The 14,651-nt window shown below is 39.1% G+C and overlaps 1 protein-coding gene across 2 annotated transcripts; it reads left to right on the top strand.

Moving 5' to 3' along the window:
- The first annotated feature begins 4 nt into the window (after nt 1-4).
- alpk1 (alpha-kinase 1) lies at nt 5-14,441 on the top strand. 2 transcript variants are annotated; one of them, XM_014410473.3, is made up of 14 exons: nt 5-189; nt 1,659-1,867; nt 2,549-2,703; nt 2,803-3,001; nt 3,537-3,596; nt 3,693-3,779; nt 3,859-3,935; nt 4,592-4,687; nt 4,773-4,877; nt 8,176-9,874; nt 11,129-11,276; nt 11,350-11,512; nt 12,047-12,233; nt 12,316-14,441. In XM_014410473.3, exons 2-14 carry the CDS (start codon nt 1,735-1,737, stop codon nt 12,525-12,527), a joined length of 3,321 nt encoding a protein of 1,106 aa, XP_014265959.3. In that variant the 5' UTR covers nt 5-189; nt 1,659-1,734; the 3' UTR covers nt 12,528-14,441. The 2 variants fall into 2 exon arrangements, with proteins under 2 accessions (XP_014265959.3, XP_076738074.1); XM_076881959.1 differs by lacking the exon at nt 5-189 and adding an exon at nt 840-875.
- The last annotated feature ends 210 nt before the right edge of the window (nt 14,442-14,651 follow it).

The following is a 14,651-nucleotide window of genomic DNA, read 5'->3' as shown; positions in this document are numbered from 1 at the left end:
ACACACTGCAGAGCCACAGTCCCGCCTATTGGTAGTATGACTGCAATACCGCCACAACCTGTCCACGGGGCTTTTCATCGTCTGATCGCTTTTCTGAGAGATCGAGGCGTCCTATCAGCCGGGATCACATATTTATTAAATGTGGACGTGTGTTACCTGAAAAAAACTCATGAAAATGTAAATGTTTTGGTGAGTGAGTGCTGTTTAGCAGATATATATATGATGTATATATATATATATATGATATATGATGTAGTTGTTTTTTTGAATTTTGGTTTATCCGTTGAAAGTTCAAAAGTCCTCCCAAAGATCCTTCAGGATATTTATTATTTTATACATAAATGTATTCATTTAATTATTTATTTCAGTCACATTCCTACAGCCCAGCTACCTGTTGCTGTAGATCACAGTTGTGTCCCTTCATTACGTCACGCGTTGCATTCAGGTCTCGCAGGAATAAATATAAACAACAGAGAAAACATTAAATACTAAAAATACAGTATTTTGCTGAAGTAATTTAAGCACAGCCACCAAAAATTGTTTATTTGATAAGATTTTTTAGTAATATTTAAAAAAAAATCTGTTAGACAGTATTTTATAAATAAGCGGGACGACAGGTATAAATAATAATATAAATAATTTTTTATTTTCTTCTTATAAATAGAAAAATAATCAGTTAAATAAATCATACCACGTATTTTGATGTTAAGTCTAACCTATTTTCTTCATGTTCGGGTTTTACAGACCAAGGTTTAAATAATGCAACAAATATCGTACGCTCCGGGGTACAAGTTTGATGTTTCCGAAAACTTTGAAAGCAGCATTTCATGATTCCGCCCCACCAGGAAGACGCAGGGAGCAAGAACTAACCATAGGTGCGTTTAAAAAAAGAACTTTTCATACATTTTACATGAAAAGAAAAGAGATAAATACTTCGAGGTTAGCCACACTTAACCGAGGTGTCTAATTACGAATGTATGCTAATTAGCTGCAGGCTAAGTTACACTGAATAGTGCAGAAATACTTTCTGTGGTTGGGGTTTTTCAAAAAGCAGAAATGCACTGTATGGTGTATTGAAATAACATACGTACAAGTATATCATATACATATATATACATATATACACATATATAGATATATATCTATATATATATAAGAGGCTGAAGAAGTTGCTTAGATTAGTGACCAAACGTTTTTCACACTGAAAACCTTACGTCCAGATGATTGAGCATGCGCCAACACAACATATGAAATTGCAGTTCGGTGAATAGTGTATGTTTTTTATATAGTTTGAAATCCGACATATTATTGAAGAATTTCAGAATATTCTTACTGAACTAAACTTAGGTCCGTATGCATTCATTATTATGTGTTATAAGCAAATTCTTTAAAATGAACTAGATGAGGAGTTTTTGAAAAGTCCTGACAAATTAGGCCGTTAACACTATATATTTAGTCCCCTTTTAAAAGTATACAAGTTCAATTTCATCACGCGTTTTGTTGACTTATTTGTGTGTTTGTTTTTTTACATTTTTATCGTAATGTTAATGTTTTAAAATATTACAAACGGGCCGGATGTGGAGCCGCTCTTTCTCAACAATATTTCAACAGTATTGTCATTTCATGGAATTTCCCTCTCTTGGATCACTCTCTTACAGGAACAGGGGTGAGGAGGCCAAGAGAGAAGGATTTTTTTTCCTTTCCGAAAACAGCTAACTGCGTCTGTTTGCCACAATGGACAGTCGAGAGGTGGGAGATTTACTGGACGAGTGCCTCGGGGCAGCAGAAGCAGCAGGTCGGCAGTCCACCGGGGTTTCTGAGGCAGGGCCCACCACACAAGAGCGGCTGAATTACTGCAGCTGCAGAGGTCAGACACAAGATGGTGCTGTTTAGTGTTTTTTGAGCATGTGAGATACTCAGAGATTTGGGTCAGGATCAAAGGTGAGGTGGAATTATGCTTGCATAAGCTCTGTACAGCTCTGTAGCTTCCATGGCATGAATTTGACACTTTGTGATGTTAAGCATGTGCCTTTAACTAATGCGGGCTGGTGTCTCGCATCTTATAGGGTCAACACACACGTACTGTTACATGTCACTGCTAAACAAGGGACAAAACATGCTCCATTTCACTTAGATTTTTCATATAAATGATGTTTTGCTGCTTATTTTAGAATCTTAGACCTAAAACTGTCCAAGGCAGCTTAAACTAAGTCTAAGTAAATTAAGTCTTCCTTTTGGGAACTTCCTGTTATTGGTTCAAACAGCAGTACATTTCTAAACAGCAATCCATCCAGCTTTTCCTTGTGTTGCGTTGCGTTGATGTGAATCTTTCATGCTTTTTTTTGTATATACTTTTTCTAATGGTGGATGCTAATATTAACCATGGTCAAAGTTTCAAATAAAGAGGTCAGTTTATGTACTAGTAATCCCCGTGTAGCTTGAATGTAGTCACTTTAGGTAAAGATATTCTTTTGTGAATACATTTTGAAAGCATCAGTGTATCTTAAGCCCAATACTGTTTGCTCATCTGGATTTTTATTTCCTGTAGACTCGCTGTGTGCCGAACTGGCCTCCCTCCTGCAGGAAGCCATGGACATGAAATGGCCTTTTGCACCGGAGAAGTGGCAGTATAAGCAGTCTGTCAGCGCCGCTGACAAAACCAACCTCAATGACCTCATCAGCAAACACTTGTCTCAACTACTGGTAATAATTAAACAATAGCCTATTCAGCTTGGCACCCTGTGGTGTCATTGTAAATAAAAACATAAGCACAATCCCAAACGTCGTGTTTGTGTCTGCCAGGATCTCCTGAAGGCCTGCATCAGAGCTGAGGAGGCACACTGTGCACTGGCAGTTGTCTTCTTAGTGGACCGTTACCTCTACTGGACTGATGATTCAAGCCGTCTGCTGAAGATTGCCAAGCTTCTCCACAGACGCTACCCCGAGACCCCCATAGCCCCCCAGCTGGTCATACGGCAGGCCAGGGTCTATTTTAACTCGGGTACAGTGCAGTGAAAGATTGGGATCGATGCTTTTAAAGTATTTTTTGTCTTCTCATCTCTGTGTGATATCAGTGACACGGGATTTATCTAATATGGTAATTTCAGCTACGCTGCGAGCACAGAAGCTCCACCCATCAGCTGTTCAAATCTTTTGTCTGCAGGGGGCAACAGATCAGTTTGGCATGTAGGGAGGGGTGAAAGAGCTAAAGCAGCTTTTTTTTCAGACAGTGGATGGACTAAAGCAAAATAAGAAAAACATAATTTTTTTAAACTATAAATCAAAGCCGTTCTTGGAGAGTGAAATAATAGCAATTTGGAGCTGGAAACGACTATATAAACTCCCGTTTGATACATGTTAGTGCTAATTATTGTTTGGAGAAATTATAGTGATTGACGTAAACTCATAACCTGGAAATTGCACATGAACGGCTCTCACTCCTTAGTTATTTTTGCCACATTTCATTAAAGGGTTATTTTAAGTAAGGCTTGTGCAGACCTGGGTAAATGCAAACATAATCATTATCTGCCCCACAGGAAAACTGCAGAAGGCAGAGTACATCCTGAGCAGCCTGATTAACAACAGCGGGACGACAGGTAGTTTCCTGTCTGTTCCTTTTCACGGACATTTATTGAGGATTAAACTGAGTCCACAAAGTAAACAAATAATGTGCCTTTATCTTTTATGTGCAGGTCATTGGATATACCACTCTGAAAGTGACCGGGTGCTCGTGCAGGCTGTGAGTGTTCAAGTGCGTGGCACGATTTTGCAAAAGCTGGGTAAGATCACTTTTGTGAAGTGAAAGATAATTGTCATTATTTTGTGATTATTTTTTATTGTCTTTGTGTTGTGTTTTAGGCCTGTGGTTAGAGGCTGCAGAGCTAATATGGGCTTCCTTGGTTGGGTACTACTCGCTTCCTCAACCTGACAAAAAGGTACCACAGACAATACTATCATTTGGTTGCCATAGTTGGCATAGTTGGTTGAGGTTTAAATCAGGGATGTCAAACTCATTTGACATTGTGGGACACTCTGCTTTGTGTCAGCTTAAAGAAGTTTAAGTACACATTTTATCTCTGGGATATTTGAATATAAGCAAAAGAAAGGTAACTTCTACATGATGAAGAAATGCTGCTGTGTGCTTTAATTGTAAGAAATAAAAGTGTAAAATTACAGAAAAGATTCTGTTAGCTCAAACTTTCCTGTAATTAAAAAAATGGAAAATCTTTGTTAATTTACAGAATGTGCTTTGTTTTTATTTTTACTCTGAACACACTGTAAAAATACTGCATTTCTATAGCAGATAATGATTGTGTCATTTAAGTGTTTATCAGATATTTGTTTTACTTTGGTGTTGTATGAATGGCCATGATGAAGCTGTAAAATCTATGCAAATACATTTAAAATATAAAACTTTTGTCCTCCTTCACATTTTCCAAAGCCATTCAGTGGACCAGATTGAAGTCTTTGACACACTGATTCTGGTCCCCAGGCCTTATGTTTAATGTTTGACTATCCTGGTTTAGATGTTAGTCGGCCCAGTTTACACACTGTGATAAACCTCTGACCTGCAACTCTGTTTATTTTATAGGGTATTGGAACTTCCCTTTGTATACTGGCCAGTATATTGGTATCTATGAATAATGAGGACTTCCATGCCTTTAGGACTAATCCAGATATTGATTTTGTAAGCCCGCCTCACAATCTCCATTCATTAGTTGTTTTTTCTAAAAAAAAATTTGCTGCATTATTTATTCTGTCCATTTTTTCAGACGTTACTTGGGGATGGAAATCATCGTCTTCTCTCAGCAGCCCAGGCTGCTAAGATGGCAGTGGTATACACTCAGTATACTTCACTGTATGTTTTGACTAACGTGGTAAGTTACTTCTACTGAATAATCTCTGTCTACTTGCCTGCAATTGACCTTTAGAGTTCTAGTTTATCAGCATAGATTACTGACGCAGATAACTGAAACTTCCCCAGCATAACTAATTTGAACTAAGTTTTATTTCCTGCAGTGATAGAGAATCCTCATAGTCCAGCAAAAGTTTTATGTTTAAGCAAGTAGTTATCAGGCAATCCTCCATTGAATGTGTTTGCTGTTTTGTTGATAATATTGAAATCTTCCTTCCTGCAGACTTATTTTTTGAGTCTGTTAATTAGAACCCCACTCAGGCATGAAATTGGTACTGCTGACTGATTAAATAATAGATAAATAATAATGACAATTATTATTATTGTTATAAATACCTATGCAAAAAGAATGTATGTCAGATTTGTAGATAGTCTTGTTGCGGCTCAGTTACACCAGAGTAGTCTAACAGCAAACACCTTATGATTTTTTTACCTCCAGAGATGACCCTAAGTGACTGCGTTAACTGTCTGATCACAAAACAATTGCACAAGTTGCCTGGTGGGAGGCAACCTGTCTCCAAACAGTTGCGAACAGACTCAGACTGCCTGCAATCACTTTCAGACACACTGTTAAAGGTCTGCAAATAACTGCTGTCTAACTTATAAACACAAACAGCCAAAATGTTGCAATCAGTATGAGTCAGTCTGCTGTGATAAGTGCAACTTGTCCTTGACACGTTTCTTTGCAACACTGGGCTCAACTCAGCTGCTTGTATTTGGTTTTATCCTGGTGATATTCCTATGTAAAGGTAAGGTTGCAGAGCACCTTTGTCATTTTGCAGTTAATCTGCCACCCTGCGTCACTATTTGAGGAGGAATTTCCATTAGGTTCTGGTTGGACTCTTAATGTTAAGTAGTTGCTGCATGAATTTCTGTACTTATGTACTAAGGTTGAAATTCATTGCAAACCATGGCACATGTTTGCAATAATTTTGGTTGTGTTGTGGTCTTCAACTACTGTTTTCTCTATCCCCTTGAATGCAATGCTCCATCAAAAAAAGGGATTTTTAAAATGTTAATTAACTTCTTAACAATTTTTAAAGCCTGTATTTAGCCTGTGATAGTTTTTGCGATTTTGAATTCAGTACCACATGAGAACTGAGCAATGTTAACTACTGTGGTTAATCAGCTTGTCTTTCAACACTATCTGTGTTTGGGAACTGACGTGGAGGGCAAATAATTTTGTTGCTTGATAAAGCATTTTACTTTACTTGAGCAAGACGGAGTCACCTTTGCCATATTTTATGTTTGATAACGTGTCAGGTGATTCTATTAGTGACAGCTTAGGACTCTTAGCATGCCAGTTAAGCAACCACAGTGCTGCACTGTGCCGCTGACATACCTGAAAGAATGTGGTTTGGCCTTTTCATTCTGAAATAAGCGAGGCCTTCCTGAAAAGCAATGTGTTTCTCCAAAACCCAAAATTATATTGATCCATATAAGGGATGTTTCAGTATTCTTTTACTGATGATAACCATGATATTTAAAAAACTAAATATTTTTATGTGGTTTTGTATAGTTACTTAGAGATTCTCCACTTTCCAACGCTTGTTTTTTGATTGTGATTCATTTGCCCCCCAAAAAAACACGAGTTAGAGATGAATTTGACTAATGCTTCTTAATCTGTAATTGTGGCTTTTAGCACTGATAATAACAGAGTAAAAATCTGGTGTCTGACAGCCTTAGTTCAGCATAAATAAGGCCTTCACAGAGATGCAAGTTTCACATGTGCATAGCAATGTCATTGCTTTGAATAGTGTCCAGATCGCAGGCTGGATGGTTCCTCTCCTTTTAACCCAAAGGATGCAAAGTCAGTGATTCAGTCAGAAATATAAATTTTGATTAGTCAGTCAGACCACAGGAAAGTTTTCCCCTTTGCCTCAGTCCCAGAGGTAGGGGATATTCTGGATCCTGGTTTTCATGCATAGTTCCTTAACCCAGACAGTGGTTTCTGCTAATGTCTAATAGTTCAAAGATCACAATCATTCAATACTGGTTTTCACTTTTTCTCCCAAAATGACCTTTTTTGAATATCATCATTTCGTTCTGTCTTGATATGATATTTTCAGGTAAATAGAGGGTTTAAATGATTTGTCAACTGTTGCATTTTGAGTTTGCTTATATTTACATACAGTGACCCAACTTTTTTTTGGATGTATAGCACTGCGCAAAACTCTGAAGCCACCCCTCATTTCTTTATATTTTACTATGAAAATAGGAAAACCTGCAGTGAATTATTTAAACACATGTAAACATACATGGCAATATAGTACAGAGGGCGAAACAGTACAATTCCACATTTATTCTTCAACACAGCCTGCACGCAGCTTTCTTCTGATTTGTTTAAGGAATTTTCGGGAACAGCTCTTCAGCATTCTAAAAGGACATTTCAAAGCTCTTACTTGGATGCTGGATGGCTTTTATTCCACTGACCTTACAGTGTTTCAGTAATGTTGAGGTTTGGGTTCCATTATTTTGACAAGCTCACCAACACCACTGGCTTAAATGCAGCCCCAGTGACAGAGCCTACAGATGGCTATAGACCCTCGCTGTTGTACCTCTCTCCTGGCCTACTCTGTACAAATTGATGACAATTTGAACCAAAAATTTCACATTTGGATTTGTCACTCTGGTCGCCACTGATTTTCAGTGTAGTTTGTGTGTTATTTCCATTCCTATTCCCTTTCCATTCTTGATGAGCAAACAGTAGCTGGATCCACTAGTGGGCTAGATGCATCCCTCAGCTCCTATGTCAACCTTTTGCTGGATTTTTTCGTATTTCTTAAAGATAAGACTTTCAGAAAAAGTTCATCCACTGTAGATAGTTTTTTAGTCCTGACACTTTTTCTCTTCTCCAATTCTCAGTTTTTTTAATCACAAATCGCACACCATGGCAAGATATGCTAAGTAAAATAATAATATATGCCTGTCGAGCTGTGTTATCTTTGACCTTTTTCGCAGAATTAACCAAAATAATGGGAACAAATTATGTGTTTTTGTGACAGACCGCTAATAACAAAATGCCTAAAGATACAAAATTGGTTCTATGATAATTTGTCTGTTATGTGTAGACACAGTACTAGTACATGCATTGCATTAGGTTCTTCTTAATGCTTGAATACTGTCAGGTACACGAACGGCACTGAAAATGAGTGAGTAAAGAAATGAGGGGTGGCTAAAGACTTGCACAGAATGTAGGATCGTAAACGAGATCTTTCCTGTGGTTATGTAATTGTTCCTCTGTTTGTGTTTTTCTTTAGACAACCCAAGGTACCTGCTTGCTATCATACAGTTTCTCTGTGGAGTGTCCAGATTCTCAAAGACAGTCATTTCTCCAGCAGGCACAAGAAGCATTTACAATTGGCCTTCTCACCAGAGCAGAGGGTGATCTGGTAACCAGCAAGCAGGAGCTTCATACCTTTCTAAAAGCTGCCTATTCCCTCACTGTCACTCACAAGTGGCTTGGAACTCCTTTGGAGGTTGTAGCACAGGCAGTTCAAGCTTGTCAAAATGCTTTATCTAGTTTTTACAGTTACTGCCATGCTGGTACCCAAGACAAAGACAGCCTGTGCACTGAGATCATGCACCTGGTCACCCAAGTCAAGCTGCTTCTCCGAGTGGAGCCTTTCCTTAATTCAGACAAGGGGTCTTTTGTCCCTGACAGCTACAGAAATGTCAAAGACACCTCTGTAAATTTTAATCATGCAGGTTTTGCTAAGATAATGAGGCGGTTCCAAAAGTATCACGAGTCACTGTGTGAGACCACTAACACACACTGTAGGGATGCTAAAGATGAGATAGAGATGGACAGAGGAAGGCTGTGTATAACAGCGCTTTGGACAACCCCTGGCACACTCAACACAGAGGCTCAGGGAGGCTCACATTCATCCAGCGTGCATATGCCTCAAAAGCCTGAAAGCACAGATATCCTGGGCTCCTCGTGGCAGGAAGTGTCCATAACAAGTTCAGGCTCTTCTCAGCCCAGCAGAAGCTATACAGGAAGCAGTGCTATTGGACATAGAGAGGGAGCGACCAATCAGAGCTGTCTACCCACAGAAGATGATGAAGAAAGGTCAGACGACAAGTCACAGTCTCCCCATGAAAACAAGAAGCGAAACTTACAGGGTTGTAACTCTGGTGTCAGTTCTGCACTACCTGCCACTTCCTCCTTCAGCATGAGCAGGGATTCAGAAAACTTTCAGATGATAAAAGCTGAAATAGAAACGCTGACCTCTGAAGAGGACGTGATGTCTGATGCTGCTGAGGCAATAGCTGAAGGAGTAGTGCAGTCCTTATCCCAGCTATCTATAACATCCTCTTGCTCCCTTGGGGACAGTTTCGGTTCCCAGTCATCATGGGAAAAACTTTCAGCTGATCTGAATTCTCCCACATACAGGAAACCACAACTAAGTAGTATTTCCAAAGCAGGAGCTTGCCAAAACAGCGATTCACCAGATTCAGATGGGAGCTTCTTCATTTGTGAAACGGTCGATTTTGAAACAGATGATTCCCCTTCTGATCACATGAGCAAAAACCAGAAAATACGTGCTTTATTAAAACCACAACCGATCAAAAGCCCCAAAGTTTACCAAAATGCGGAAACTGAAGTACAACCTGCAACAAACAGCACTTTAGCAATGCAAAATAGTCAATCTCAGGCTGTCACAGAACTGTTACCTGTCACTGAAACCTCTACAAAAAGTTCATTTGGAGTCCTGGAGGTAAACCAAAGTTGTTGTCAACAAACTGAGGTGCAGAATGTGCCCCAGAAGAAGAACTCCATGTGCTACAGCTGCCTAGACCCAAGCACTGTAGCTGATGCTGTCCCTATGAAACCCTTCTTGTTGTCACAATGGGATTACCGAGCCCTTCTGGCTGGCATTTGCAATGATTGTCTGCTGAAGAGGTTGCACAATGATGAGAAAAAATTCAAGTTGGAGCAGTACAAAACTGCCCACAGTAAGTTTACATTCCTGCTCTTCCTTTGTCACCATCAGTACTTTCTGTGAGCTGCAGAACTCTAGGCTCTAGGGTGTCAGCATCATTCTGTCACTCTAGATAAAAATATCTTAAATGTAAAATATATTATGTATGATCACGCGTTGGATGGATTACTGTGAAATTTTAAACACTCACATTCCCCGTCCCCAAACGATATATTCTACTGTCACTTTCCCTGTAGTGACACCATGATGTTCACACTTGCTGTTTTGAGTGAGGTGTCTCAACGGCGACTGGATGGATTCCAGCAGAGTTTGGCACAGATATTTATGTTCAGCACTCGTGATATTTCCATTGCTTTGATTTCATTTTGCACCATTTTTTTCCAGCTCCCCTTTTAAATTTATACTTGGAATCTGATTCTATAGTTTTGCATGATTCACATTTATGACAATCCTTATTTTCTTTCTACACTGGGCTGCACCTCACTTCATACATAGCAGTTCTGACTCCTTTAAGCCTCCCTCACTTTCTTCTGATTAGCTGCACTCTCATAAATAGGAGGTTTAAACCATATAAGTAGGGCTTCTGTGCTCACACCCAGATCTATATGCTATATATATATCATACAGATCTGGCTATATAAGAATTAGACCAATTACCACCTTCACAGATGGCTTTGCTTTAGTTTCTTATTCAATGGGCTACATCCATCCATTTTCTTCCATTTATCTGGAACCAGGTTACAGGGGCTGCAGCCTAAGCAGGGAAGCCCAGACCCCCTCTCTAGCTACCTCCTCTACCTTATCTAGGGGAAACATGAAGGCGTTCCCAGACCAGCTGAGAGATATCATCTCTCCATTGTGTCCTGGGGCTGCCCCTCCCTCCGGAGCTCACCCAGGAGATGCCAAGGAGGCTTCCTTATCAGGTGTCCAAAGCACCTCAGCTGGCTCCTTTCGAGCTCAGTCATCTAGGAGAGGCTCTGAGTAAACCCGCTACTCTACCACATCGAAAGGAGCCAGCTGAGGTGCTATCTCTAAGGCAAAGACCAGACACCCTACAGAGAAAGCTTATTTCAGCCACTTGTTCGTTCAGTGTCTACCCAGAGCTCGTGACCATAGGTCTATGTCCCCATTTAAGGGGCTGAGATGATCTTTTTTTCCATGAAAATGAGCACCAATGAGTTCAGCAGGCGGGTAGCTTTTATATATCAACCCCAGCCTTGTCTTACAGAACAAAAAAGCTTGTAATTGTCTGTTGATCTCTATCTAGGTGCTCTCCATTTAAAGTTCTCCAAGGCCACCGGACTGTGGACAGCCATGGAAACTTGTGTTTACATTGGTGACTCAATGGGGGAGAAGGGCGCGCAGAGAACAACAATATGGGTGCAGTTTTTACACCAGGAGGAGCGGCTAAGCAAGTATGGTAGCAATCTTGGTTCAACCTAAATATGGTGACTTGAAGTCTCATCTTTTTCCTGTATTTGTCCTTAGTTATGTGGGGAAAGATTACTTGAACCCAAAGCAGATCCAGTTTCCTCTGAAAGATGTGGAGCGACAGATGACAGCCCAGTACTATGTGACTGAATTCAACAAAAGTCTCTATGACAAAGAAGTTATGGCTCAGATCTTCTTTATTCCGTCAGAAGCCCTGTTGGTGAGGGACTGCTGGAAACACTTATTTAAAGGAATTCAAGATAACAAATGTTGCATTCAAAGTGCTTACTTTGTAAAAACAGCTTTAATAGAAGCCCATATCCAGAGTTTGGTACAGACTGCAGCAGCTTGAAATGTAATACTTTCAGTTTAGAGCTAGAAATCTGTTTTGTGATATAGTCAAGCAATTATTCTGTAGGTTATTAGTCTAGGAGGTGCTATGATCTGCAAATTTTTACAATTCTGTGTGGAAAGTATTTATTGATTTGGGCCAAAGACAGAGAGCCTTTATCATTATTCACTGAGTGTAAACCAGACTGTGTACTGCCATTTATCTTTATAAACACAATACAACAGTACAGCAATGTGTGTGCTGAGAGCCAATCACAAACCCAAAAGACACATAGAGCCAATGGATTACTGAGATTAGTAACATTTAAATACAAAGATTTATTTTAGTAATATTGTTGCTACCAGTAGAATCCAAACAGTCTTCAAATGTTACAAAATATCTCTCTTGTTTTCCGGTGATCAGATTCTGGATGGAGATGAGATTGTGGGCTGTGTAACCGTGGAGCCCTACATGCTTGGAGACTTTGTCAAACTGACCAACAACACTGAAAAGAAGGAGAAGATGTTCCATGCTACAGATTATGGCCTCGCATTTGGACACTTCACCTACCTGTTCTCTGGTGGCCAGGAAGTCGTTGTAGATTTACAAGGTGTGTGACATCTGCTGCTTTTCACTGAACGCAATATTGTCACATGACAAAGATTAGTAGTCATCCATTTATTTTTCCACAGGATGGGTGACAGCCAACGGCAAAGGACTGACCTACCTCACAGACCCACAGATTCACTCCACCAGGATCCCTAAGGGTCCTTCTAACTTTGCTGCCAGAGGGCTCAGTTTGTTCCTGAAATATCAGCATGGACCTGAGTGCAATCAGATTTGCCACCTGCTCAAACTACCTCCACTGGACCCAAACTCAAACGTTTCTCCTCAAAAACTTTGAGACGTTGGACACTATTTATTGCTATCCACAAAAAATTGAAAATTATTTAAGGGGCTTGTTTTGGCAAGTTTTTGGAACTGACTGCTTTTCTTTTTTTTTAAATGTACCGATAAATGCATTGTGCACCCTTTTCTTGGAATGCTAGAAGTGTAACAGATTTACAAAGAGCTTTTGGGTGCTACATTTAGTTACAAGAGATAAGAGATCATTCTTTTATAAGAGAAGGATCTGAAAAGACAAATGCTACAAAATTGTTTATGTGGTTTCATTATTGTCAGCAGATTATCAAACAGTTAACATCTTAGGCTCTTTTCATCAGGTGGTCAAAGATCTCACGCCTGACAGAAATTTTTCTTATTGTACCTTTTTTTTTTTAATTGGAAGTTACAAAAACATTTGTGGTGCTGTCCCCCGATCCACTCCTCTTAGACTGAAAAATGATCCAATATCCCAGGGCTGTAAAATCCCTCTATTGCTGTGCTTGCTTGGTAATGTTGCACAACTTGACAAAATGTCTCATAATGCACATCCGCATAACCACACAATGCGTTCATGCACATGTGACTCCCACACAATTCTAATGACATGTAAAATATGCAAATATGTGCAACACTGTTGTATTGTCTTCTTTTCTTGTTTGTATCACTGCATATTTTGTCCTTTTGTAACAATATAGATAAAAAAAATAATTAACTTTGATGATAAAAGCCAGCAATGTTTAGTGAACTGTAAAATCTGTGTAAACAGGCTACATGAAGATGATTATTGTGCAGTCTTCTCTACTGAAATGTTTTTGGTGCATATGGTCCAGTAAATGAGTGATAGATAGATGTTTGAAAAAGATACTTTATTGATTGCACAAGGGAAATTGATGTGTTACAGCAGCACGATGAAGGGTACAGTCTACAATAAACAGCACAGTTTAAAAAAAGGGCCACAGGTGCCTGGTAAGGGCCTTATACTATGAGATAGTGCAAGAATTTATATATTTACAACAGTGATAAAAAACAAAGAAAAAGAAAAATGATGTTAGTAAGACTGACATTTGTAAGGGAGAAGTGCAAATTGCATTAATAAATAAAATGTACAAATTAAATCGTGAGAAAAAGCTGCATGAAGGTATAATACAAAAATGTGTTTGGGACCATACGCCTGACAGGTGTGTTCATCTGTCACAGAATGAAGAGTTATTATACAACTTTACAGAGAGTGGTAGGAATGAGTTCCTGCAGCGTGCTTTATGGCAGCGAGGTTTATGTAGTGCAGAGACAATCAACTAAAAATGGCTTCTGACAACAGAACAGTACCTTGTGTAGCAGATCCACCATTAGTTGTGTACCTGTGTGTGTGTTAATAGGTCAATAAATGGAGCCCTTTGCAAAGTGCTTTGCAAACTGCCAATGGGGAAACGTGTAATGTAAATATAGTCCATTTATCTTTACAAGGGGTGTGCAACATGGTCAAGGTGAATACAGTAGAAAGACCTGACTGACATCATTTCAGTGCGACAAATGACCGCTGCAGGTCTACACCTGTAGGTCAGATACCCTTGTAACTGTTGGTGTTTGTTCAATTTCCAAATGGAAAATGATAACAGTATAGAAATGCTCTGCTCGTACACATTAAAAACATCTCACAAGGTGCATTACTGAGTCAGCCAAGAGTAGAATTATTAAGATGATGACAATGATGAAAGCAAAAATAATTCGGAGAATCTACACTGTAATACTACACATAGCATAACTTGCAAAGGATGTGTGTGAACTGCAATATTAGAAAGTATTCGTATTCTATTTTTATCTTATTGTATATTTTTATTCTATTTTATTCTACTGTATATAGTATTTTATTCTATTCTGTACAGCTGTGTACTGTATTTATTCTTATTGTATTCTAATTTTTGCGTCATAACTTTTGCACTGTCCACTTCCTGCTGTGACAAAACAAATTTCCCACGTGTGGGACTAATAAAGGTTATCTTATCTTATCTTATCTTATCTTATCTTATAACTACAAGTTTTGTATAGGCTTATATGTAATTAATGCATTTTAAAGTAGTAGGTTTGTAAGTTTATCTAAAGCTGTCAGGTGGTTAGGTCTGCTGACAGCAGTCACACACCTCTA

This window comes from Maylandia zebra, linkage group LG3 (genome assembly GCF_041146795.1).
Source record: "Maylandia zebra isolate NMK-2024a linkage group LG3, Mzebra_GT3a, whole genome shotgun sequence".
NCBI classification, from domain to species: domain Eukaryota; kingdom Metazoa; phylum Chordata; class Actinopteri; order Cichliformes; family Cichlidae; genus Maylandia; species Maylandia zebra.
Note: the sequence above shows the minus strand (reverse complement) of the source record. Positions and strands in the feature narration are given on the sequence as shown.